Source organism: Rhizopus delemar, genomic scaffold (genome assembly GCF_000149305.1).
Source record: "Rhizopus delemar RA 99-880 supercont3.7 genomic scaffold, whole genome shotgun sequence".
Taxonomy (NCBI): Eukaryota; Fungi; Mucoromycota; class Mucoromycetes; order Mucorales; family Rhizopodaceae; genus Rhizopus; species Rhizopus delemar.
The window spans coordinates 661,583-686,438 of NW_027137833.1; the positions used below are offsets into that span (position 1 = coordinate 661,583).

At 35.6% G+C, this 24,856-nt stretch overlaps 9 protein-coding genes across 9 annotated transcripts; 4 read left to right on the forward strand and 5 right to left on the reverse strand.

The window, feature by feature from the left end:
• Window positions 1-458: 458 nt before the first annotated feature.
• RO3G_09455 (uncharacterized protein) lies at window positions 459-2,612 on the forward strand (the record flags this gene model as incomplete). Its single annotated transcript, XM_067664040.1, has 5 exons — window positions 459-1,035; window positions 1,087-1,754; window positions 1,805-2,314; window positions 2,379-2,425; window positions 2,603-2,612. The coding sequence occupies 5 exons, from the start codon at window positions 459-461 to the stop codon at window positions 2,610-2,612; spliced, it is 1,812 nt and encodes a 603-aa protein (XP_067520141.1).
• A 2,437-nt stretch (window positions 2,613-5,049) lies between these two features.
• Window positions 5,050-6,981, forward strand: RO3G_09456 (uncharacterized protein; the record flags this gene model as incomplete). The annotated part of the gene is made up of 4 exons (XM_067664041.1): window positions 5,050-5,173; window positions 5,234-5,283; window positions 5,338-5,581; window positions 5,636-6,981. The coding sequence occupies 4 exons, from the start codon at window positions 5,050-5,052 to the stop codon at window positions 6,979-6,981; spliced, it is 1,764 nt and encodes a 587-aa protein (XP_067520142.1).
• Window positions 6,982-7,080: 99 nt separating this feature from the next.
• Window positions 7,081-8,446, reverse strand: RO3G_09457 (calcium-binding protein 39; the record flags this gene model as incomplete). The annotated part of the gene is made up of 5 exons (XM_067664042.1): window positions 7,081-7,404; window positions 7,451-7,516; window positions 7,572-7,800; window positions 7,874-7,992; window positions 8,345-8,446. 5 exons carry the CDS (start codon window positions 8,444-8,446, stop codon window positions 7,081-7,083), a joined length of 840 nt encoding a protein of 279 aa, XP_067520143.1.
• A 2,707-nt stretch (window positions 8,447-11,153) lies between these two features.
• Window positions 11,154-12,449, forward strand: RO3G_09458 (uncharacterized protein; the record flags this gene model as incomplete). Its single annotated transcript, XM_067664043.1, has 3 exons — window positions 11,154-11,294; window positions 11,420-11,590; window positions 11,721-12,449. 3 exons carry the CDS (start codon window positions 11,154-11,156, stop codon window positions 12,447-12,449), a joined length of 1,041 nt encoding a protein of 346 aa, XP_067520144.1.
• A 376-nt stretch (window positions 12,450-12,825) lies between these two features.
• Window positions 12,826-14,803, reverse strand: RO3G_09459 (uncharacterized protein; the record flags this gene model as incomplete). The annotated part of the gene is made up of 6 exons (XM_067664044.1): window positions 12,826-12,921; window positions 13,026-13,118; window positions 13,177-14,246; window positions 14,291-14,458; window positions 14,571-14,637; window positions 14,750-14,803. The coding sequence occupies 6 exons, from the start codon at window positions 14,801-14,803 to the stop codon at window positions 12,826-12,828; spliced, it is 1,548 nt and encodes a 515-aa protein (XP_067520145.1).
• A 1,299-nt stretch (window positions 14,804-16,102) lies between these two features.
• Window positions 16,103-17,473, reverse strand: RO3G_09460 (uncharacterized protein; the record flags this gene model as incomplete). Its single annotated transcript, XM_067664045.1, has 1 exon — window positions 16,103-17,473. The coding sequence occupies one exon, from the start codon at window positions 17,471-17,473 to the stop codon at window positions 16,103-16,105; it is 1,371 nt and encodes a 456-aa protein (XP_067520146.1).
• A 3,074-nt stretch (window positions 17,474-20,547) lies between these two features.
• RO3G_09461 (uncharacterized protein) lies at window positions 20,548-21,095 on the reverse strand (the record flags this gene model as incomplete). The annotated part of the gene is made up of 3 exons (XM_067664046.1): window positions 20,548-20,567; window positions 20,730-20,793; window positions 20,844-21,095. The coding sequence occupies 3 exons, from the start codon at window positions 21,093-21,095 to the stop codon at window positions 20,548-20,550; spliced, it is 336 nt and encodes a 111-aa protein (XP_067520147.1).
• Window positions 21,096-21,580: 485 nt separating this feature from the next.
• RO3G_09462 (uncharacterized protein) lies at window positions 21,581-23,406 on the forward strand (the record flags this gene model as incomplete). The annotated part of the gene is made up of 4 exons (XM_067664047.1): window positions 21,581-21,647; window positions 21,697-21,875; window positions 21,932-22,092; window positions 22,155-23,406. 4 exons carry the CDS (start codon window positions 21,581-21,583, stop codon window positions 23,404-23,406), a joined length of 1,659 nt encoding a protein of 552 aa, XP_067520148.1.
• Window positions 23,407-23,758: 352 nt separating this feature from the next.
• Window positions 23,759-24,809, reverse strand: RO3G_09463 (uncharacterized protein; the record flags this gene model as incomplete). Its single annotated transcript, XM_067664048.1, has 2 exons — window positions 23,759-24,433; window positions 24,489-24,809. The coding sequence occupies 2 exons, from the start codon at window positions 24,807-24,809 to the stop codon at window positions 23,759-23,761; spliced, it is 996 nt and encodes a 331-aa protein (XP_067520149.1).
• Between the last annotated feature and the right edge of the window lie 47 nt (window positions 24,810-24,856).

Here is a 24,856-nt window from a genome sequence, read left to right on the forward strand (position 1 = left end):
TTTAATAACTTCGATGATAACTTTACGCGACTCTCGATCTTGGTATCGAGATATAGTGAGAAAAATCAAATGTAGAAGAGAAGGAAGTGCCTCGACCGGTAAATCTATAGAGCTTGGTTGTTAGTAAAAGAAAAAAAAACCTGCCAGCTTGCAAAAAAAAAAACCTTTTCGCTTAAGACGAATCAACAAAGAGTGGTTCAAAAAGTCCAACCTTTCCGAGACACTGGGGTTCGTTATAGTTGTTAAGACCCTTGTTTTGATGAACTCTGGCCAACCGAGTTCGCCTGTATTCTCTCGTTCTGTCATAAGATTTAGAAGCAAGCAGAGGAACAGAGAAAAAAAAGAATAAATTGGCAAAAAAATTTCTTTTTTTAGGCTCCATGCTGCGGTTCAACGTCACAGAGTTTTAAAAAAAGTGCAATGGCCTGTCAGATAGTTACCTTACTGCGGTTTTCAACATGTCACTTTCGCGTAGTCTAGTCGATCTTTATGTCTTGGCAAGTGCTGCTTCAAAAATTGGTGCTTCAGCCTTAGCTAGTCAGACATCGTCCGTTTGCTTACATGTCAAGACATCGAGTTTATTAAACCCTACTCCTGTTATCGATGAAGTTAAAATAGACGGCACACCAGAAATAATAAAGCCAGTCGAAGTTCCCTTGAACGATTATGTTAAAAAGGACAGTATACCAGAACCATCGAACGTAACAGAAACTTCAGTGAAAGGCTTTGCTGAACAAAACAATGCAAGCTTGAATGAAACAATGCAAAATGTTTCTGAAAAAGTAGTAAAAGAAGAATCATTTGACTTAGACCCAACCAAATCTCAGTATACAGTTAGAGAACCATCAGGAGGTATAGCAGTAGATATAAATGAGACCTTTACATCCGAAAAAAGGAAAGAATTGAAAGAGTCTCGCATTCCAACTTCAAGATTTGGTAGACTTTGGAATTATGGTACACTGGCAACAGGAATGGGGATTGGTGCCATCAATGAATCTTTTAAAAGGGCAACTGGATTGTCTCAAGAAAGCTCAGGTAAGCAAAAGGAATTAAGAAAAACAAGAGGGGCTCACATGTCCTATTTAGGTTCTGTTTTGTTGAGTGAAAGTAACGTCAATCGACTCGTTGAGAAATTGTCTCGTATGCGTGGTGCTGCTCTTAAAATGGGTCAGATGTTGAGTATTCAGGGTATTCAAGCAGCCGGCAAATCGAGTGGGTTACCGCCTCAGTTAGAACAGGTCTTACTGAGAGTACATGACAGTGCGAATTATATGCCACAAAAACAAATGGAAAAGATGATGTCTAGTGAATTGGGTAGCGATTGGAAAACTTATTTTAAAGAGTTTGATCCTATCCCTATTGCGGCAGCCTCAATCGGGCAGGTTCACGCAGCTACACTATCATCTAATAATCAACCAGTAGTCATAAAAATTCAATACCCTGGTGTAGCAGAATCGATTGATAGTGATCTGAGTAACTTGAAAGCACTTGTCACGTTTAGCAACTTGCTTCCTAGAGGCCTTTATTTGGATAATACAATCAAAGTTACAAAAGAGGAGCTGTCATGGGAATGTGATTATGAGCGAGAAGCTGATAATGGGATTAGATTTAAAAAATTACTAGAAGGTGACGATAGGTACAAAGTGCCAACTGTTTATAAGGATTTATCAACAAAACGTGTACTGGTGAGCGAAAGATTATACGGTAAAGTTCTTAGTAGAGCCACAGAAGAATCTCAAGAGCTTCGCAATCAGGTACAAAAATTCAGAGGAAGGAAAATGTGTTCTGACAAATGCAATTAAAGTTAGGAGAACGATTACTTCGCCTTTGTCTTCGAGAAGTATTCTCATTTAGATTTATGCAAACTGATCCAAATTGGTCCAACTTTTTTTACAATCAAGCTCAAGTGGAACTCTTAGATTTTGGAGCATGTAGGGAATTCCCGAATGAGTTTTTGGACAAATACGGACGTATCTTGTTATCTGCAGCTAATGATGATCGAGAAGGAGTGTGGCATTACTCTCGAGCATTAGGCTTTGTGACAGGATATGAAACTGAGATCATGCGCAATGCACATATTGACAGTGTAATGGTATTGGGCGAACCATTTAGAAAGACAGCGCCGGATACCTATGATTTTGAGCAACAAACAATTACTGCACGTATCCGAGAGACTATTCCTGTCATGCTTCGTCATCGTTTGACACCCCCACCAGATGAATCCTATGGGCTGCACAAAAAACTCTCTGGCGCATTTTTGCTTTGCTCAAAATTGGGAAGTAAATTCGACACAAAAGCTGTTTGGAGAGAAGAAGTAGAAAAAACATTTTCATAATAAAAATAAATCACACTCATGGTTTAATACCATTTATTTTTAGATGCACCTAAATCTTGCTTTTTCCTTCTTGTTGGAATATAAGATGAGGTAATTTTGTATGTCTCTATGATCTCTCTCCATTCCTTCATATCTATTCCTACTACGATCTGTTTTTTGTTCACAACATCATCTAAATTTTCAACGCTCGGTGGAGCTCTCGTGCCTTTTTTTTTTTGTTTTGAGTAAGAGAGAAAGAAAGAGAATTAAACGACTTACTTAAAATAGGTTGCCCTGATTCGACATTGATAGCAACCACTGCTTTTCTTGCCAAAAATGAGACATAAAAGATATTTTCCACAGTTTGAGAAAAGGATTCAGGGTTTGTAACAAATTTAAAGTAATTGATAGGCCCAATTTCGCTCAATATCTTGTATATATCATTGACATTCTTTGAGGTTTCGTTTTCTTGTTCCTGAAGATCGCTTTCTTTAAGCTAATGTTTGTGTTACTAAGTAATCTTCTAGCTGACTTTTTCCAACTTACTTGTGCAGGAATAACTAAATCTTCCTTGTTTTTGGTGATGCGAGTTGATCTAGCTTTTTTTATTTGCTTTTGCTCCACAGCAAGTGGTCCTAACCTAAGTAGGTTAAGAATAAGTAACAAAGTTTATATACAAAAAGCTTTACTACATGAAATCCATTGATATCGCCCTTTTACCAAAGTGAATAGCATTTTTCCCAATATGTTCCCAATCTAAAAATTCATCTTCTTCATGATTAGTGCCTTCCCTAGAGAAAGAAATGATTTTGGAGACGAATTCATCAAGGTTTACAAGCGTGTCAGTTCCGATTTTCAAGTTTCGTGCTTTCTGTGTATTCATATCTGCAGAAATAGCAAGCAATCGAGAATCTAACACTGCTTCCTGTGGATTTAGGACTGAAATGAGGGTTTTAAGCATAAAAACATTAGCTTTATTTCATTAGATGTCATATAAAAAAAGTACCTCTTTGATATAATACGTTGCTCTTTTCTATAATGCTGTACATGGAATCGGTGGCATTAGAAGCAGTTAATTCTCTTCTCATTTCTAAAGAACAAGAGTATTACTATAAACTAAGGTTGAAACTGCGTATGGATTGTTTGCCTAATGTTTTGTCAGTCAATTCTCTATAAGATTTCCTGAGACGACGTCTTTCGTCTTGATCTTGATTAGGATCATATTGATTAACGTCTGTTTCTTTGCTTAAGTATTCCTGAACTTCGCGTAAGCCTTGATCTTTTGAAAGAGACATGTTGAAATATATACAAATAAATGAAAAGTAAAAAAAAAAAAAAAAAAAAAACACCGTCCATTGAACTTTCATTTAATTTCAGAAATACATTTAATATATACTACTAGTTGAAATAATAGTCAAATCACATAGCTGTTTTCCCTACAACTTATTAATTTTGTTATCTCAATCTTGTCAACTACCTTTCTTTACTTCTTACTCTATGTTCAGCAAAACAAATCCCATTTAATTAAGGACTCAACCTCAGATAGTTAGTAGCATAATTCTACTAATATGAGAGCTTATTGGGATTTTAATTGATCTAGCCACATGCATTTTTCAGAATAATGGAGCAATAATGGTTATAAGGACCGTTATGAAGGCATATAGTGAAGAAAATTAGATTTATTTACAAATTATCGGCAGTGTAAGCAGGCATTAAAAATCGTGGCATGGTAACTTGTCATTTCTTTATTATAAAAAGCGGTCATTGTACTTAAAGCAATAAATAATTACCTAAATAAAAACTCAAATCATTTAGATAATGATTATTAAGACTTCACTTAGGTTTATCTGATCTGCTGTTATACAATTGTAAAGTCAGCTGTACCAACTTCTATAGTCGTAAACAATGATAAAAGTCTAATAGCCATCAATAAACTAAGAGATAATTATGAGAGTAGTTTAATTCTGACATCTATAGTTATAAAAAAGATAATTTAACGGTCTGAGGTTGGTTTTTACGCTAGATAGACTTCATATCTTTTTAGTTTTAAAGGACGATGTTGACCAGAAAATGTATGTTAATTGTTTATCCTCTCTAAAAACAACCCGTATTTCATGAATACATAAGCTCGAAAAGAAGAATAGAAAGCTTTCATATTTTCAGAAGATGGCGGCATCTGTTGGACTGGACCATATGCCAAATAATCGAAAGAGGAATGACAAATCAAGCAATTTGATTATTGGCTTGCCAAATTTAATGAAAAAGCCATAAGTGTTTACCTGGGCTATCCTTATGCGGAACTAGCGTTCCCCATAAGCCATATAAAACCTATTTTAATTTTTCCTTTATAGTGTAAGTAAGGTCTCTCCTATTAAACTTTTTAGAAACATTCCATATAAAACATGAGAATTAGTTACACAATGCCAAAAAGTGATTCCACAATGAAAACAATGGTTGGACAAACTTTCTTCTCAGTAGTAAACATATGTACTACAGTTGCTGTTATTTCTTTTTGAAGCGATTATATGTAGTTATAGATATTATAAAAACCATTTGAAGATGTAATAAGAGAATCTTTGGCGATTTTAATGATCATAATATGTCTCAAGTACTTCAAATAAGGTTTTGTTTAGGCGGGTATTTGCTTAATTTAATGTCAGTCTAATTTTTTATTCTTTCGGCTCAAGTTGCAGCTTTCTTCTCTTTCTTGTTGTGTCAAAACCACATTTTAAAAGATGTTCCTAGAACTGTCTTGGCAGCAATGGGCCTCGATTTACTTGGGTGCTTTTTTTGGTTATTTCGCTCTCAACTGGTTTTCAACAATTTCTCCAAAGAAGTTTAAAGTAACTGTACCTGAAGGTGAGATGATTACATGGGTATACATTTTCATTCTGTCTAATTTATTCAATTTTATGTTAGCTGCTAATCCAAGATGGAAAGGCAAAATACTTGAGAATCCAACTATTCGCGTAAGTGCGAAAAATATAGATCAACTATCCTTTGTATTCAAAGCAATATTATAGGACATAAAAGAACCTTCAAATATTATTTGTTATGATCCTGCTACTGGTTATCATTTGGATACCATTCCTTCGCCTACGGCTGAACAAGTCAAAACTCTCTATGAACGTACATCCGCTGCTCAAATAGAATGGGCTAAGACCTCTTTTGAAGAACGTCGCGCAGTTCTTCGTTCTTTGTTAAACTTTATATTGGAAAATCAGGAAGCTATTTGCCAAGCTGGATGTAGAGACACTGGAAAGACAAGTAAAGCATAACTCGTATGCAAAGCAAGAAAATAAACTAAAACTATTCATCTAGTGATTGATGCATCCCTCGGCGAAGTCATTACCACTTGTGCCAAGTTACGTTGGACAATTGATAATGGTGAATCTGTGCTGGCAGAGGATTATAGAAGCCCTGGGTTGATGATGCTCTATAAAAACGCCAAGATCGTATATGAACCAATGGGTGTTGTGGCTGCTCTGGTCAGTTGGAATTATCCTTTCCACAATGCTATTGGACCTGCGATCTCTGCTTTGATGTCTGGTAATGGTATTATCGTAAAGTGCTCAGAATATGTTGCTTGGTCTTCTAAATACTATGAATCTATTATCAAAACATGTCTATCTGCTCATGGCCATAATCCTGATCTTGTACAATTTGTAAGTGGATTTGCTGATGTAGGAGAAGAAATTGTGAAATGCGGTGTTAAACATGTCACATTCATTGGCTCACCTGGCGTTGGTAAATTGGTTCAGAAAAATGCTGCCGACCATCTTGTTCCTTGCGTGCTTGAATTGGGTGGTAAAGATTGTGCTATCTTATTGAAGGATACCGATTTGGTTCAAGCTATTCCTGTTTTGATGCGTGGTGTTTTCCAAAACTGCGGTCAAAATTGTATTGGTATTGAACGTATCATTGTTGCTGAGGAAATCTATGATAAGGTTGTGGATGAAATGGACTCTCGTATATCTAAACTTCGACAAGGTTCTGTTCTTGTTGATGGTGAAGGCGTGGACTGTGGAGCAATGACTATGGGCAATCAGTTTGAAAAGCTTGAAGGTCTTGTTCAAGAGGCTGTTTCACGTGGTGCTCGTCTTCTTCGCGGTGGTAAGCGCTACCACCATCCTTCACACAAACATGGTCAGTACTTTGAACCTACTCTTCTTGTTGATGTCACTTCCGATATGGCCATTGCTAATAATGAAGCTTTTGCTCCTATCATGGTTATCATGAAGCATCAAGGCCCTGATGATGCTGTTCGTATTGCTAACGAATGTCCTTATGGCCTTGGTTCTTCCGTTTTCTCTGCTGACAAGTCTTTGGCTGAAAGCATGTGCTTGCGTCTCAAAGTGGGTATGGCTAATGTGAATGATTTTGCGGTTAACTATTTGTGCCAAAGCCTTCCCTTTGGAGGTGTTGGTATTTCTGGTTATGGGCGTTTCGCTGGTCAAGAAGGTCTTCGTGGCCTCTGTGTTCCCAAAGCCATTACGATTGATCGTATCCCTGGTGTCAAGACACCTATTCCTCCTATTTTGGATTATCCTATCACAAGCGCTGCCAATGGTTGGACTTTTGTTGAAAGTCTTGTCAATTTAGTTTACCATCCCGAAATCCCTGCTAAAATCAAGGCTATGATTGGTCTTGCTAAAGCACACTTGTAAAAAATAAATGAGGAAGAGAAATAATAAAGTTACATAATCTGCTTTTTCTCTCCTTTTTTATACTCTTTTTATTTGAGAGAAAAAATAAGTGATATTATCTTAATCCTGAATAGGTTGTAATTCTTGGATTTGCTTAATAAGAAATGCTTTTTCATCATTAAATTGTTCATCATCTTGTCTGTCGTTATGAAAATTTCCAAGAAAGTGAATCAATTTTTCTTGATTTTTAATCAAAATATCCACAATGGGCCTCGTTTTGTGAGGATTTGCAACAAACACCTTGAATACGTGAAATGCCTCGAATTGAATATTTCTACTGCGATCTCGAAGTAAATTCATCATCAATTTAAGGTTATCTGCGTTGCTAATATAACGAGTCATGACTGTAAAGTTGGTTCTGTCCAGCAATATTTCACCCAATAACTTGGATATGTGTTAATAATATCAACAATTCATATTTAATGCTTACCTTTAAAGATTGTCTCTTCGTAACATAATTCTCGGATTGTAGCAGTCTCCTGTAGTGTTCAAAGAACTAACATCTTGTTTTGTTTTTAACTTGATTTATAAGGGAAAAAGGTAAGGCTTACATCATCATAGTTCAGTTCTAAAAAGTCTGCTACCATCTGTTTATGTCTTGTAAGAATTTCTTTGAAAGAAGCAAAAGCATCTGAAGCAATATCAAACGTACTCATTTCTACATATTCAAAAAATTGATAAAATTTGCCTGAATATAAAATGATCTTTGCTAATGCCTCATGGCGAATACATTCACGCAAAATCAAACCACAATTTAAAGCAACTTCAGGCTGTTCATATCTAAATAGTTTGATTAAAGCAAGATAAAATAAACTGAATGCGCTCTTTTACTATCCTGCTCCCTTTTACTTACCCTCTTAATAGATTAAAAAGAATATCTTCGCGTCCACATATATGTTCTACTGTAGGCCATCTAGAACCGATTTGTCTTCTCAATAAATTGTTGAATATTTGCGCAACATCTTTCTTTGCCTAATAAAATGGAAAGGTAAGTTTTCTTTTCTCCAATTTTCCTTGCAATTTTTACTTCAAATTCAAATTTTTGAATATTTAATATCAACGACTGAAGCAAATCTGTCTTATAAACTTCTTGAGCTAATTGGGCAACAAGATCGGGACTAGGATCATGGTCTACAAAAGGAAAATGAATACTTTCTTATTATCTAGTATTAATAATAGAAACCATCTTCTCCATAAAGTATATTCTTTATCAATACTAGATATTTTGATACTTCCTCTGTTGCCTTGTCATTTTAAAAAATCGCTTTAATACACGGTTTCTCTTTGTTTCTGTTTCTTCCGTGTTTTTTCTTTTTTTTTTTACCTTGCGTTTGTCTTGTCCGTCTAGTTTATGAATGGCATCTTTGACATGCTTTACAATGTCGTGTGGTGTCTTTTGCTTTGTCTTAAAAATGTTGAAATTCATTTCGAAAAGATGAAAAGGAAAAAGAATATAGAGAAAAAAAGGACAAAAAACATTTTTTTGTTTATTGATCAAAAAAGAAACTGAGATTAAACAAAAACAATAAAATTAAGCCGTAAATATTTTTTTCGTTCATAATCATCTGTAAAATCCTAATCTTCTTTTTCTAAAATTTGCAGAAGCATTGCTTACTCTATCTACCCTATCTAGCTTTCTGCGATGAATCGAGCTCTTGCAGCGAATTGGCGGTTGTTGGCTCTTCTTGAATTGGCATAAATGACGTCTTTAATAATTTCGGATTGTATTACTGTCCACAGGGAATAAAAAAGCATGTCCGATACCTCATTCCCATTCATATCGATCCCTCATCTCTACATTATCTTTTTTTTTTTTTTTTTTTTTTTTTTTTGTTAGCCATAAAAATCGTCACAATGATCGCGGATATTAGGGCGTGTGAAGCACTGGCTTGACAGATTCCTATTTTGTAATTTTCATTATGGGAGCCGGACTGAGAGGGCGGAGGAAGCGGGTTTATGAACATGAGCATGGGTAACCGTGGCATTTACAGGGACAGCCGAAAGAATCGTTTCGGCGTCTGCTGAGAGACAATTGACATTAACGTCCTATTGGTCTCGAAAGACTTGGATTGGGTTTTGTTGAAGTTGTCCTAAGTATATTTTCAGAATCAGAAACAATTATATAAAATATCTCTGGTAACAACAGACTATACAGTTAGTTGATGCTGCATTTGCTTAATCTTGAAAGATAATATCCTAGATTATGATGTTATTCTAAAATTTAGCTCAAAGACTTAGAAAGCTGTTAATGAGATTCATGTTTTATTCATTTCGGACTTTTTGATATTTATCTGTACACTGGACTCCATCTATATACCTGTTCGTATATGTATTATACTAAATGGCTATTTTTCATTAAATCACAGTTTAAGTATCGCTCATGATTAGCTTCTCATAAATAAAATATGATTCAATTGGAAACAAAATCTTTGGCATAAATTGAAGCAACAAGCTATGGTGTTAAAACGCACAGCTAAAGCAAAATATCCTAAAGAAATAATTAAATGAAAACTGTCAAGTAATTTGTGGATCTAAGCAGACAGCATGCGTCCCTAATATTTACAGGCACAAACAGCTTTGAACCGATAGTCATACTTCTATAAGCTTGGTCATTTCTTTGAGCACGTCTCCTGATTTTACGTACTTTCGGAATTTGACCTTCGATGCTCTATTTACATGAAACAGGCACAGCTATATATCTAATTCAGGTCAAGTGTACTGTGTAGTACTTCTTTCGGATTTTAATATGACAACAAAAACTTGACAAGACTTGAAATAACTTTCTTATACAGGCATTAAAAAACGTTATGCTGAGTGAAATTACTTTTATTTGAACATACGTATCACCAAGCAGCCCCATTAAGTAAGAAATACCTAACGATAATAAGATCTCTTTTTGTATATATCATTACTTTATGAATATCATCCAGGTAGAAATGCTTAGAATCGATTAACGACCATTTTGATCAAGGATACGGGATTTCAACTGCAAAATTACATTTAAAATCATGTCGAACAAAATCAGAACGATATAGATATCTAGGTGCTATTCAATTCAGATGTCGAATTTTAGACAAAAAATAAACTGCTTTTTTTCCCTAGATACCTTATATTTAAAAAGTTCATTATTGTAATACACTATTCGCTTCAACCTTTCAGAATCAATAAAAGAGCATTTAATTATCAGCCTCAGGCACTTTTACATGATTTAAAACAACACAACTTTAGACCATTCGGGTCGGTGATTATTAGCATGCATATTATACAGTGGTCAACATATTTGTTATACCATACTTTAATCCCATTAACCTCAAAACGGTATCACGTAAAGTCCTTAAATTTAGTCAGAAGAGGGACAGAAGCTAAAGCTCAACGCTATATAGTCGTAAGTGATAACTCATGGATTAAGCAAGTATTTATTCATAAAATGCAAATCACATTCACCGTTCTTGTGCTTTTACATTAAATATAAAACAATATAATAGTACATTCTTCTCTGACGGTCTTACTGCTGAGAGCACATTAAAATTTCTGAAGTGCAATCATTTGCACATACAAATAAGCCTAAGCTTCTCCATAAACGCATGCTTCTTGAAGAGATAATGCTTGATTGTTATCTGCATTGGTTGTAATTATTAATCGTAAATTAATTTTTTCGTGGACAACCTGATATGTGTCTGTATTCATACTATTACTTTGAAGCAATCAATTGGTTCACCAATCTCCAAACTTGAAGATAGCTTGGCATAAACTAGGTTTATATTCTCACTGTTCATCAAACATACAAAACAATGTATCAAGTTGAATACTTGATTTTAGTTTATAGTAAATATAGATATTCTAAAAGCTTTCTTACGTTTAAAGGTTTCATAGTAGCCTTTGGTTTGAAACATAGGTCATTATCCAACAAAATGGAATGCTTCCAATAGAAGTATTGCTAATGAGTGGTATTGTTTGTATTAGTATCCTATTACGATATGACTTTATATGAATACATACAACTCTGATGCAAAAAAAAAGAACTGTTGTAGTAAACTTGAATAACCTGCTGCCTTTCAACCCTAATATCAGGTTTATGAACATTTAAATATAAATGCAATCCTATTTCTTTTCTTTTTGCTTGCTTTTCATTAATGTCCTTACCAGTCCCTGTTATTGATAAAAAGAAATCCAAGTATATCCTCATCACTCACTGTGATTCTTATTTGGGCCGTATTTTAGCCATTCATCTTGCAGAAGAAATATCCAAACACGATAAAAAGAAGCATTGGTTTGTAAGAGCCATGTGTAAAGAAAAAACTAAATTCAGAAAGGAATTTGAAAAGAGAGGCATCGAAGTCAAGGTTAAAAACGCCCCCATCCAAACAAAACAGGGCACGATTATTTATTTTCTCTTTAGGAAGTGGACTATGAAAGTCAAAAGATGATTACTGAAGCAATGGAGGGTCATATTAAGACCATGATCTTCAATCCTCTAACAGATGAGGACCGCCTTGTGATGGAAGCTATGAATGTATTGGATGTGGCTAGAAAAAAGAAAATTGGTTATGTTGTTATGGTTTCTTTGCAAGTACCAAAGGAATTCTTTTTTTTAAAAAAAATAACTTTTTACAAGTAGATATGGTGCATCTATCGAAAGACTTGAAGGTGATTCTTCTCCTCTTTCCAAATTTAAAGAAATTGAAGATCATCTTATAAAGCTTGACCAATATGGTAAATGGGTTGTCTTTCGTATTTCCTTTATTCAACAATACCTGTACTTTTGGACCAAAATGATTGAAAGCAAAGCCATGATGGGTATGCCTATCGCTCAGACTGATAATCTAGAGACCGTTCACGTCCGGGATATTTGCGATTGTATTGCTCAAGCCGCCTTGACAAAGAAATCGATGGTATGGGATGCTCATGTTTACCTGAAGAAGCGAGTATACGATTTAAAAAGCGTTCCCTCATTTACGCTTTACAATATAACCAAGTCCTTACTCGATTCACTCAAGGAAGACGGCGGTAAGGTACCTGATGTTCATTCTGTGGTCCTTACAGAGGAGCAAATGAGAAATTACCTTAAATTAGTTGCTCGCGGTTCGAAAAGCAAAGAGCTTACGCATCTCTTGGACTCGGCTTCTGTCAACCTGCCTCCTGCAGCCAAGCCTGGATTAGTTCAAAATACTGTGTATTGCCTTACCAGGCTCCTTTTTGCTCAAACAAGGGAGGAAGATGACCCCAACTGGTATCCTTATCCTGATGACTTGACACCTTTCAGTATCGAATTAATCATGAGTCATTTTCAATTGGCCCGCAATCCCCAGTGGATGCCAGTTGTTGGTAGACCAACAGATATACGTGATATCACTGGACGTGATCCTATTGCTGTTTCCAAGTTTTTCATGAACAATCGTCGTCGATTTAGAGGAAATAATTTAATATAGTCCTTTTTGTTTTTTTTTTAAAAAAAAAGAATAGTGATAATAGTTTTTTTATTTTAAAAATGCTGTTCATGTCCAAATAAAAGAACTCGAAGAATCCGTTTGTGTGCTATCCAATGGATGAGGAGACGAAGTACTTTGAGCTACTGTTGAAAGAGAAGGATCACTGTTGAATGAAGCAAGAGAGAATTTATGAGTTTGGGCTGTGTTGTTATTATTCTTCCAAAACTCTTTACGGAAGATGGCCAACGAATTGTTGCTTTGACTTGTTACTGTGCCAGGATATCGTTTTTTAATACATGTATTTTCACCATCATCGTCCACATTGATTTCATCAAATGAGAAATGGCGTGGTGAGCGATGTAAGGTAGCAAAGGATTCAATCGACTGATGTTGGTGCTGCTGCTGCTGTTTTAGAGCAGTGTTGTGATCCACACTTTTCCTTCCAAATAACCAAAACCCAGACATTGGCTTCCTATCAAAATAATCTTCCTCATCTTCTAAACTCAGGGGTCTACTGGGGCTTGTGCTGCTGCTTGTCAAACTACCCGAGCTACTTCGCGTTGTTGTCAAACTAACAGAAGATGTCAGTGGTACCCCATTCGGTCTTGCAGGCTCTCGAAGCGCACAGAGTTCATCCACCGTCTTTTCATTTACCCACGGTCTAGTCAACTACAAACAAAGCGTTAAAAGCCATGATGCAAAAGAAAGGCTTTTTCAATTTGTTTACCAAATATTGTGTTACGAGACACTGCTGCAAATCGATGCTCATCTTTGTCAGTTCCTCATCATGACTATTCTTCCGACCAGAAGTCGCTGCTCTTATTGAAAACTTGGGTCGATTATAAGAAGCGACTTCCTTTGCGTGATTGGCACGCAACTCATATGGATAATCAGGCCCTTTTTGCATATCAGTAAATAACATCAGTAGTTCCGTCATCCTGGGATCATTATCACGGTTGTGGAGCGCACCAAGATATGTCATGTCATGAATAAAGGTACCTAGGAAAGGAACCATTGGATCCAATAGCTTTATATTCTGCAAGACAGTCTGGCGATACTTTTCATAGTTACTCGCTTCAGACATCAGCTCCGTCATTTCTTCCAACAAATTCATGGATTTTTTGGGAACAAACGACCATGATTGCTTTAGGCGTTGTATGGGTGGTGTTCCCAATGCAGAGATCACCGCCTTGAGTGTCTGGTAATTTTTTAGTTCATGACATCTGCTAGCGACCTTGATCCAGTAGTTTAGATGCTGTGATCGATCTGTTGCTTCCAGCTTGATTAATATGCTGTGCTCAATGAGTCGTGTCAGATAATTGAAAAAGTCAGTGGATGTCACGATGCTTGTTTCGGGAGATTTGGCAGTGTGGTTTTGAAGTGCTGTGGGTGTAATGTTGCGGAAGATGGCAGAGTCAATCAAGGTCAGTTGGTATGCAGTGATGATTGGATGAAATTGAAGTATAGAAAGGACGTTGAAGACTTGAAGCGATCGTAGCTTGTCAAAGGATGTATCGAATTCTTCCTGCTGTTGCAAAATTTGAGTAATATAGTCTAAAGGAGGCTGGGGTATCAAAGGTGCGTCTTCTGAGAGTAAATCAGTAAAGCATTTGGCGCGTACACGGGTCTGAATTCGGGAGGTTGCCATGAGAAATAGGTCTTTATTATAAGAGAGCGTGGATGGAGGTGATTTGAAGGTGCTGGCAATTATATTAGGTGAAGATGAGCGACGAGGCACAATGGCAGGCTTTACATTTTTAATTCGTATTGATCCTGAGGTTGAAGCCTTTGTCAACCCTTTGAAATAAAATCAGTTATTGTATGCGATTGTTACCATTTACCTTTTTTCTGTTTTTGTCCTTCAACAGTTTTTGAATTCAAATAGTTTCTAGGAGGCAAAGGAGGAGGAAGAAAAGAAGATAAGGAAGTTGGTTTTGTAGGTAAAGGTGGAGGTGTCTTCTTTTTGTGTTGCTGTGATATTTGTTTTGCATGATTTAAACAAGAACCCGCTAAACCAAAAATAGGAGATAAATTATTTTCAGTAACACCTATTGATGGAAACACGGTTTATTTTTTTGTTATTTCTTTGTTTCATTTCAAAATAAAACTTGCATTGATCACTGAATTCAAGCTTTCCTAATTCTTCAATAGCAGAAAATAAAGCTTGAATATATAATTGATATGAACTCTATATAAATTATGAATGGTTTAATTTTCCCCTTTTTTGTTATTATTTCTTATATTAGCTACTCCCTCATCCTTCCCTTTTCACTCTCCTCTTTTCCACGTTTTCTGTTTACCTTGAATTGGCCAGATTCATAATAACTTAAAGCTTCACACATCAAACTTTGCATTGAAATTTCAGTTGATAGAGGTACAGATAGTGATAACATCTCCAGTATGTTTTTATACAATATGTAACAGCATATATAAGTAACTATATATATTTTATCTTATGTATAGTCTATGTCAGGGCTCAGCCTTGAATAGATAATAATGAATGAAATAACAAAAGGAAAAAAAGAAAAGAAAAATAGAGAAAAGTTGACGATAGAAGTTTAAAAAAAAAAGAACAATGGAACAACGTCACTATTTGTTTACATGTGCGTATATTTGTTAAAAAAAGGGGGGGCAGGCAAAAAAGGAGAGAAACTAAGGCAGATGAGTGAGCAACGATATTTTTTCTCCCTACAAAGTTATTCTACAATATTGAGTTATACTTCTTTATTCTCCTTTTTTATTTTATTCTTTGTTTATCGATCAAAACTATGGTTCTCATTACGAACATTCTATTAGGAAAGATCATTTAAACGTGATCTTCACAGCTCCACCCTATCTTCTATCCCTTGACAATGCAGCTGCACTAACCGTACATTGATTTACAAATGACATTATTAGCGCACATACTCACGAAACCAGTATAGGGGAGATGATCAAAATTGACAGTGGATCACACATTTGACAGGATGGCTATTATATTACCTACCCTTAAAACGCGATCGATTGTAGACAAGAGGGTAAAGGGATAGGAGACTGTGATGAGATTTGCTTGTCTAATTTTATTTCATTTAAAGAAAGAAAAATAAATAAATTGTTTTAATAACATGAAAATCAAAATATAGATAGTGTAAGAGAGAGTAAGGAAATAAATTAAAATAAAAATCTTTTTATAGAAGCCTTGGCACTGTACATTCTAAATCTATTTGATTGTAATTCTCTCTCCTCTTTTTTTTTTTTTTTTTTTTTTTTTTTTTTTTTTTTTTTTTTGAGAGAGAGAGAGAGAGGAAAAAGGTGTTCCTTAAGCTTTAAAAGAGTAAACATTAAAGGATGTCCTCTTGTAAAGGCGAGCTTTGAAGGCATAAACCTTATCAAATAAACAGCATTTCAAAACAATTAATTAATAAAAGTTAAAGATCGCATATTTATAATAATATCTCGGCCAATCATGCTATTTATTTTCCTATGGTCATTCCAAAGAATCCTTCTCTTTATTCTAATGAGTTTTATGAAAACTAGGTGGCTTTATTTATTGCATTCATCTCTAAATGTGTTTATACATCAAATAATTTTTTAAGAGTAAAGATTCAATAGTAATTACTTTTAGTAGTTAAAGGAATAAACATGCTCTTTCAAGCTTTATTATAAATTATTATCTAATAAGCATGTGTATGATAAGGTGAGCCGTCTACGTGGGCAATGGAAGGCATGGGTCCAGAGACAGCAACACCATAACTCTGCTGACTCGATCTTGATCCGGATCTGGATAGAGACTTGGATGCCTTACTGGCAGCACGTCGAATGGTTCCCATCACACCTGATGACCGAGAGGACCTTGACGAGTCATTATGTTTTGGTAACCTGGCCACGGCACCAGCAACCACTGCCATAAAAGACTGTGTACGATAACGCGTGTTGAGTTCATCCGGAACAACATCGCTCTCTTGCTCCTTACTTTGACGACGACGATAAACAAACATACCAGCTAAACCAGCAGCAGCCACACAGCCAGCGATGGCACCGACAGAGATACCGATGATCTTGCTCTGTGGTTCGGCATCTACCGTACGCCCATTGTGCTCATTGACTGACTGAGCGCTCACTGAGTCACTGATGCCGTTTGTGCCCTCGCTGCTCATACTTGCACTAGAGACAGGTTCAATGGCTGAACTGGACACTGGGTCGTCTGCTGTGGATGCAGATTGTTCTTCTACAGAAGAAGTATCTGCAGTAGCGTCTTGATTGTCAGAGACAGATGCATCCTCTGTGGAAGACGAATCATTGGAGCCGTTTTGCCCATCAGCAGAAGATGTATTGTCGGAAGAGGATACCTCACTAGAGATAGAACCTTGGCTTGTGAGGGATGCGGTAGGATCAGTAAAAGGTGCATTATCAGAAGTACTTTGTTCATCGGCGGAAGATGTATGATCAGAACTGGCTTGTTTGTTTGTTGCAGACATGTCATTAGAATCACTTGGCTCACTTGTGGAGATGATGCCTGTAGGAGATGTTTGCTGGTTAACAGTGGGTGTAGATTCGGCGAGGGTGGTCTTAGCAGATGTAGCTGTTGCTTGAGCAGCAAATTCAGAGCCTTGAAGAGTAACAACAATGGCACCATGTGTAACTTCATCTGTAACGCTTGAAGCTGATACAGTCGTTGAGGTTGCACCGAGTTTATACGTGCTTGTTGTAGTACTCTGTTGTCCTTTAGACTTTTGAATCTCTTTCGCAAGTTGGGTTGCTTCAGCATAGTGAGAATTTGTAGTCTCGTGAGGCTTTATACTGTGGTAAGCTTTTGAAGTATGGTGAGACTTTAAAGTATGATGAGTCTTCTTTGAGTGGTGATGAGTCTTCTTTGAGTAGTGATGAGTCTTCTTTGAGTGGTAGTGAGTCTTCTTTGAATGTATGGTTGAGTGGGACTTCTTCTTTTCAGTGGGATGCCCCGCTATATGGCTGTGGTGCTTCCCATTGCTACTGCTGCGATGAATTCTCGTACTTGTGTTATGGTGATGCTTTTTGACTGTCATTTTTTGGCTTTTGTTGTGACGTGTTGAAGTTGTCTTTTTAGAACAAACGTAAACCGTTTTGATGCGTCGATTAATTGTCGTTAAGCTGCGTTTGTTTTGCTTTTTTGCCATGTGGCAATTAGCAATTGTCCTTGTATGATGCTCTTCAAGAGAGTGGGCCATATTCCCCGAAGGCGAGGCATTTACTATAAGACGTGAATTTAATTTTTTTTTCTTTAATGATTTCCTTCTTCTTTTGTACCTGTGACAACGCATAAAATAGCAAATGCTAGATAGAACAATTGCCACCTTGATCTTTTCATTAACAAAGAAAAAGGGGAAAAAGGATAAAGGAAAGGAGAGGGTTAAGAGAGAAAAGAACGGAAAGAAAAAGTAGCTTAATTGATTGAAGCACTGACGTTTATTAAAACATATATTATTTGATACAATAGGACAAATTGCACGTTGGGATAATGGGTTACACTAAAGATTAATAAAGTGCCAATCTTTTCCACTGGATAGCAAAAAGAGAGAGGGAAAATCTGACAATGAAGAATTGCATCTTGTATTCTCCCTTTTAAGTGTTGTTTATTTGCTTTCCCTAAAAAAAGTTGGCTACACAAAATAAAGCACGGTCAATCTCCCTATTTTTAAACCAGAATACCCTTTTTTTTTTTTTTCTATTTTTCATATTTCATGCTTTAGTTTCTTTGCAAAAATAAAAACTCGTGTTCTTTAGAAATATTCACAGAAAGTACACTTGATTATCTAAATATGTTTCAGTTTGCCTTGTAATTCAAAATCACCTAAAAAAAAATGAGGAAAGAGAAAGAAAGGGATTGTATTAAAGTGTCAACTGTTGCAAAAAGATTCGAAAAATTGACAAAGGCTTACTAACAGAAAAAAAAAAAGAAAAGAAAAGAAAAGGGATGGTCTACAGCACTTGTAAATTAAACTATTAAACATTTTTAGTTGATTCTAAAGTTAATTGACATGATTTTACTACAAGTGAGTATGGTTCTATCCTAACGATGTTTTTAATACGAAAAATTGGAAAGAAGATAAAAGGTGTATTTAAAAAAGTCTGTTTTATTTTTCAGTTATCTGTTATGGTCATAAAAGGGACAAGTGCGTTCGCTGCTTACTACAAACCTAATTTGAACAGATTCTATCTTATAAGCTGAAAGAGAAGGATAACATCAGATTTGAGTTAAGACGTCTTTTTCTAATCTTCTAAAGAGGCATGATTAACAGACAGCAATTTGAAAGTCATGCAGAAATAAAGACGACTCAGACACACACACACTCTCTCTTTTTCTTTTTTAAACATTCAATAAATCATTCGATGATTGGACTCTCTTTTAAAACAGACGACTGATCTGTGAGGACGACCGAGTGTTATTGCAAAGACACAGACGGAGAAACAATATAAAATAAATTGCGTGCATGAATAAAGAAAAAGAAACTAGATTCTATCAGCTGTTATTACGTCTACTGCATCTTTATTACGTTAGAAACATAAGTTTTGAGGATGATGAAATAAAGAAATTATTGAGTATTCAGCTTAAAGTATGTCCATGTTTTCAATATTCTTTTTAGTCATTTGTTTATAAAATGAAAGAGTTCAATGTTTTTTTTTGAGCATTCTTAAAATGGAAAATGAAATTTGTATCGATCTTTTGACCCCTTTTATTCCTTTTATTTATTTATATAAACTGACCGTTATTGAGCAAGTTCATATGTGACATTTCCTTTTTATAACTTTAGCTTGAGAAATTAGTAAACTGATTTTTTTTTATCTTTTATGTTTTAGATCATATGCTATGCTGTGTATTACAGTGAAAGAGATCATAGGGCGTTACATTTGGATCGAAATGACGCCAGAGAAATCTCTTGGTATAGCAAAGGTTCTCACTGATCGATCACAAAAGATATTGGCGTATAAATAAAAAAGAAGAATGTTACTATTAAAGAAATGAACCGATGACTTGGAGTTGTACCAAAACTACGCTATAGAATCATCTGGCGATATTTTCCTTTGGGAGTTCTTTTCTTTACAAGAAAGATGAATTAATTCTAAACGTCTTGTAGTCGATAGAATATGAACTGAAAGAGACTTGTTGTCTTTACAATCAACTAAAAAACCAATGGTCCCTGTTCTTTTTGTTTGTATACAAAAAAAAAAAAAAAAATAAGAGCAGGGTCAGGGGGAACTATTTATTGTGAAACTAGGATTATTTTTATCTCACAATGATTATAAAAAAGAACCTTGGTTTTTCCCTTTTTTTTTTCTTCTTCTTCTTTTCTTTCTTTATTTATCCAATCATGGCTTGGAATCATCCTTCACATATTGCTTCATCCAGTATTTATCAATTGTTGAAGAATAAACATAAAGTAAAGGATAGATTTAGTTACAAGCCTTGTCCATTGTGTGAAAAAAAGCTTTTGGTCAGAATCAATGGATCATTTGTCTATAAATGGGTTAGTCAACACTTTGCTACTTATCATCATGAATGGATGCATATTGTTGTTAATTTGCATGAATCATAACTGTATATACACACACACACACACATTATTCTATGACACATTCTATACATACTTTACTCTTCATCTTTTATATATCCTATCCAAATCATTAACCCCTCCCCTTTTCTCATCAACACTCCTTTAAAGCATATATAAATACAGATATAAAAAAAATATATATAATTGCATAATTATCAATAACAATAAAATCATTTTAAATTTATTCATGTCATCACTACAAGGCTAAATGTTCATCAATATCACTTTCTGTCAGTGAAATAGCATCCTTTTCATCAAATGGTAATAACGTAGGCCTTCTTTCTGATCGCCAACCGTCTATACTCAATAAGGCATCCATCATTATTATTTCTAATTTATTTTTTTCTTTTGGTTCATCTAAAATATCCACCATTTCTTTACCAAATTTCGCAAGTATTGTTAATTTCTCTGCATATTCTTGCAGGGCGTTTAATTTCATATAAAACGCTTCCTTTATCATCTCTTTCTTATAATCCGTTATATCTTCTTCTTCTGTCTTCTCGAGTTCTTTTTCAAATTCTTGTATTTTACTTGACTTTGGGTTTGACTTTTTTAAATGATTTATTCTATCCTGAACTGCTTCTTTTCTTTCTTGTAAATCTGATCTTTCTTGCTCTTTTTGTCGAATGGATTTAATCATTCGACGATAAAGTCTATATTCATCTACTTCTTATTAGTCTCTCTCCCTCTCTCTTTCCTAATTGCTTACTAATATAGTTTTGTTCAAGCTCTGATTGCTTATCAAATAAATCATAAAGGGCTCCACCCACTTGCTATAATAGAGTTTATAAACAAATAAAATACAAAAAGTATCCAGTATTACTTTAATATCATCTTCATAGTCTGTATTCTTGTTTTTCTTTCCCTCTTCTTCAACCCACTCTCTAAACGCCTTATTTGTTTCTGTATGCTGATAAGTCTTTGTCTTGAGTACCGCAAGTTCATTACGTTCTTGAAATAACCAGTAGTTAAGACATTTTGTATCCGGATTTTGTAAAGGATTATTTCGTGCTACTTGTGATTGAACATTGGTAGTTAATTTACTAATCGAATACTGTAAATCCTTAAAACTCATTAAAAAAAAAAGAAAACATTGTTTGTATTACACGCTGAACACAAACTATACATTGTACGGAGATATGTTTAATTTAGTAAAATGATAGCAATAATAATAGTCTATGTCAGCCTTATCCAACTAAATATTAATGTGCCCTTTATAACACTAAACATGAGAAAAAGACACTGGCAAAAAAAAACATTTCTATGCCACACTTGTATTCAATCAAATAAGTTTGGAACTGCATCATACCACTTAATTGATTAATTCATTGGATAACTCCCTTCATTTATATAGCATTATATAAATCCCATTCGGCTCTTTTAATAAAGAAAACAGAGAGTTCGAAAGAGAAAGAGAGAGTGTGTGTGTGACACACCAAAGGCCGTGTGTTAATGCAAAAAGTAACACAGATGGCTTGGATATATTGTGACGGCTTTATCTTTTTGATTTTTGATGAAAAGCTTCCAAAAGTTTATTCTACTTTTCCCTCACTTAATACAATGTCTGAGATCGGTGCAAAGAGAACTGGTGAATTCCAACAAAACAACAATAAAAAATCTAAAATTGGTATACATATTGCTTATCCCTTAAACTATCCGTCTCATACATTTGATAGAGGCACGTAATGAGCAAAAGAGTACTCGTTTAGAGCGCAAGTCTCACGACAAAAACTATGAAATGATTACTCAAGCCAAGAAGATCTGGGAACAGCTTCGCCGTGGAGACATTGGTCGTGATGAACAAAAGCAGTTGATGGAGAAAATTATGAAAATTATTGGTGGCAAAGTTCAAGATGTGCGTATCTATTTACTTTATAACAAATATACATCTAACAAACGCTCACATAATAGGTCATTTTCAAACATGATGCCTCTCGTATCATCCAAACTTGTCTTAAAAAAGGAAATGCTGAACAGAGAAATCAGATTGCTGAGGAATTGAAGGGCAAATATGTGGAGCTCTCCAAGTCCATGTATGGTAAATTCATTGTAATGAAGGCAATCGAATACTGGTAAGTCATCATAATACGAAAAATAAACATAGCTGTCTAATTTTTTTTAAATTTGTTCATAGTCATAAGCAGAGAGACAATATCTTGGTTGAATTTAGAACCCAAGTGCGCAAATTGATTCGACACAAGGAAGCATCATCAGTAATTGAAACATTCTATGCGCAATTTGCCAATGCAGCCCAAAGAAATGAACTCTTATCAGAATTTTATGGTCCTGAAATGACCTTGTTCAATCAAACAGGAGGTGCAAAGACATTGGATGATCTTCTTCAAGCCTTTCCCGACAAGAAGGATGCCATCTTGAGACACATGTCAGAAACACTAAGTGGATGTTTGGATAAGGGCACGATTGTCAACAGTATCGTCCACAAAGCTTTGTATCAGTACATGACATTAGCTGACGACAAAGGCAGAGAAGACATGATGGGTCGTTTGAAAGAGTCACTTCAAGATATTGTTCATACCCGTGAAGGTGCTTGGGTCGGCATGATCTGCATATCCATTGCTTCACCTAAAGATAGAAAATTGATTATCAGAAGCTTTAAACCTTACTTGCAAAAGATGGCATGCGATGAACACGGATACCTTGTATTGTTGCGTTTATTGGATGTCACTGATGATACCGTTTTACTCTCCAAGGCCGTCGTAGGTGAACTGTGCAAGCACGCCAAGGAATTATTTGCTGATAAATTTGGACGTCGTTTCTTTTTGTACATCTTGGCTGGACGTAACACCAGATACTTGTCACCAGAAACGGTTCAACTTTTGAAAGAAGGTGATAAAATCAGAGTCAGTAAGAAAGATCCCGAAGTGAGAGCAAAGGATATCTTGAATGCTTGCTCACCACAATTGATCAAGTTGGTTGCTGAAAATGCTCCCATCTTGATGAGAGAAAAGCTCTCCTCACAAGTGGTTCATGAAATTATGCTTCACGCATCTGGTGATAAGACAGAAGCCATCAATGCCATTTTAGAATTGGCCGGTGAAAATATTGAGAAGGAAAACCATGTTATAGAAGATCGATTTGCCAACCGTATTATTAAAGCCATGATCAAAGCAGACACTGCAGAAAGTCAAAATGACAAGGCATTAGAACCACTTGAATTTGCACCCAAGCTTTTAGAAGTCATCAAGCCTCATCTTGCACACTTTGCTACGAACTACGGTAGCTTTATTGTACTTGCTTTAGCCGAAGAGCCTTCAACCAAAAAGGAAGTTAAAAAGGAATTGAAATCACACAAGAAAGAAATTGAAAATGCTGCAAAAGATAACGCTGGTTCCAAGTTATTATTAGAGGCATTATCAGCTAAATAAGCATGATTGTTAGTTTTGTACATTTTCTTTTTTCTTTTTTTCGCTCCTTCATATTAACACTAATGATGTTTATTGATTTTTAAAGACTTTATAACAGCATCTCTAAATAAAAAACAAACTATCTCATATTATTTACATGTTGTCCAAAACTATCAGCAGAACGCCTCACAAAGCTTCTTTCTCTTCTTTTTTAGAGCAACTTTCTGCAGGTACAGCAAAAAGCAGGTTTTTTACTGCATATCTTTAAAATCTAACTCGATATTCACTCAATTACTTTTCTTTGCTACTAATATTGAGTTGAATTTTTATCTTTATTTTTCTATTACAATTCATCAACAAAAACGAATTCTCCTTATTTCTCAACACCTTCAGCAACTTCCCAACGAATGAAATCGACAACTTCAGCACCGTCCTTGAGACCGTTAGCGGCAGCCTCTTGATCAACAAACTCTGCGATTGTAAGATCAGGCTTCAACATGTATTTTTGCTTGGTCAAAACATGTGCTTCATCAAACTCTTCAGAGCTCATTCCCTGACGATCTGCTTCAGCAGCATCCTCTGAATTTAAATATTTAGGATTAAAACCGACCACTTGACGAGCTACCTGGCGGGCCGTCTTTAACAACGCAGCGGCGGTTTTCTCTTCTAATTCGGCCAAGGTCACCTTCTTGGGTTGAATGACGGCCACACCACCAATCTTACCGTTGCTGGCATCACCACCGTGAACATAGCAAGCAGAGATGCCACTGGCAGTGATGGCTGCACGACGCAAAGTGATGTTTTCACCCAATTTACCAATCGCTTCCACAATGGATTCCTGCACTGTGTTTCCAATATCCAATGGTGATGATTCAGTCTTTGAATGAGGCATCAAGGGTGCTTTCAAAAAGTCCTCGATAGGGATGGGTTCTATAGGACGACCGACAACGTTTTGTGTTTCGTGCATTAATAATGATGTAGCTGCAATTCTGGAAGCAAGGTTTTTAAAAACATCATTTTTAGATACAAAGTCAGTTTCACAGTTCAACTAATCAAAAAGGCGTCAATCCATGCAAACCTAAAAGCAAAATACAAAAGTTTACCTCTATAATCGCACTCTTGCTTTTGAATCCATTTTCAACAGGCACTTCCACAGAGGCAGTTGTAATCAAACCTTCCCCAGCTGTTCTATCAGCAACCTTTTGTGCTTTCTTGGCTCCTGAAATTTGTGCATCCTTTAATAACCAAGCTAAAGCTTCACTGTAGTTGTTGTTGGTCTTTATAAGGGCTTCTTTGGCTTTACTCATCGAAATCTCAGTTTCTTGACGAAGTTGCTTGAGCAACTTGATGTCTGGCTTGACAGTTGTATAGCATCGAGCTCCAAAAGTTCTAGTTATAGTGCGAGCAAAGTTCATGGCTGTCATTTTTCAAGCAGGGTTCGTTTATACTTGAAAGCCGTGCAAAAAAGTGA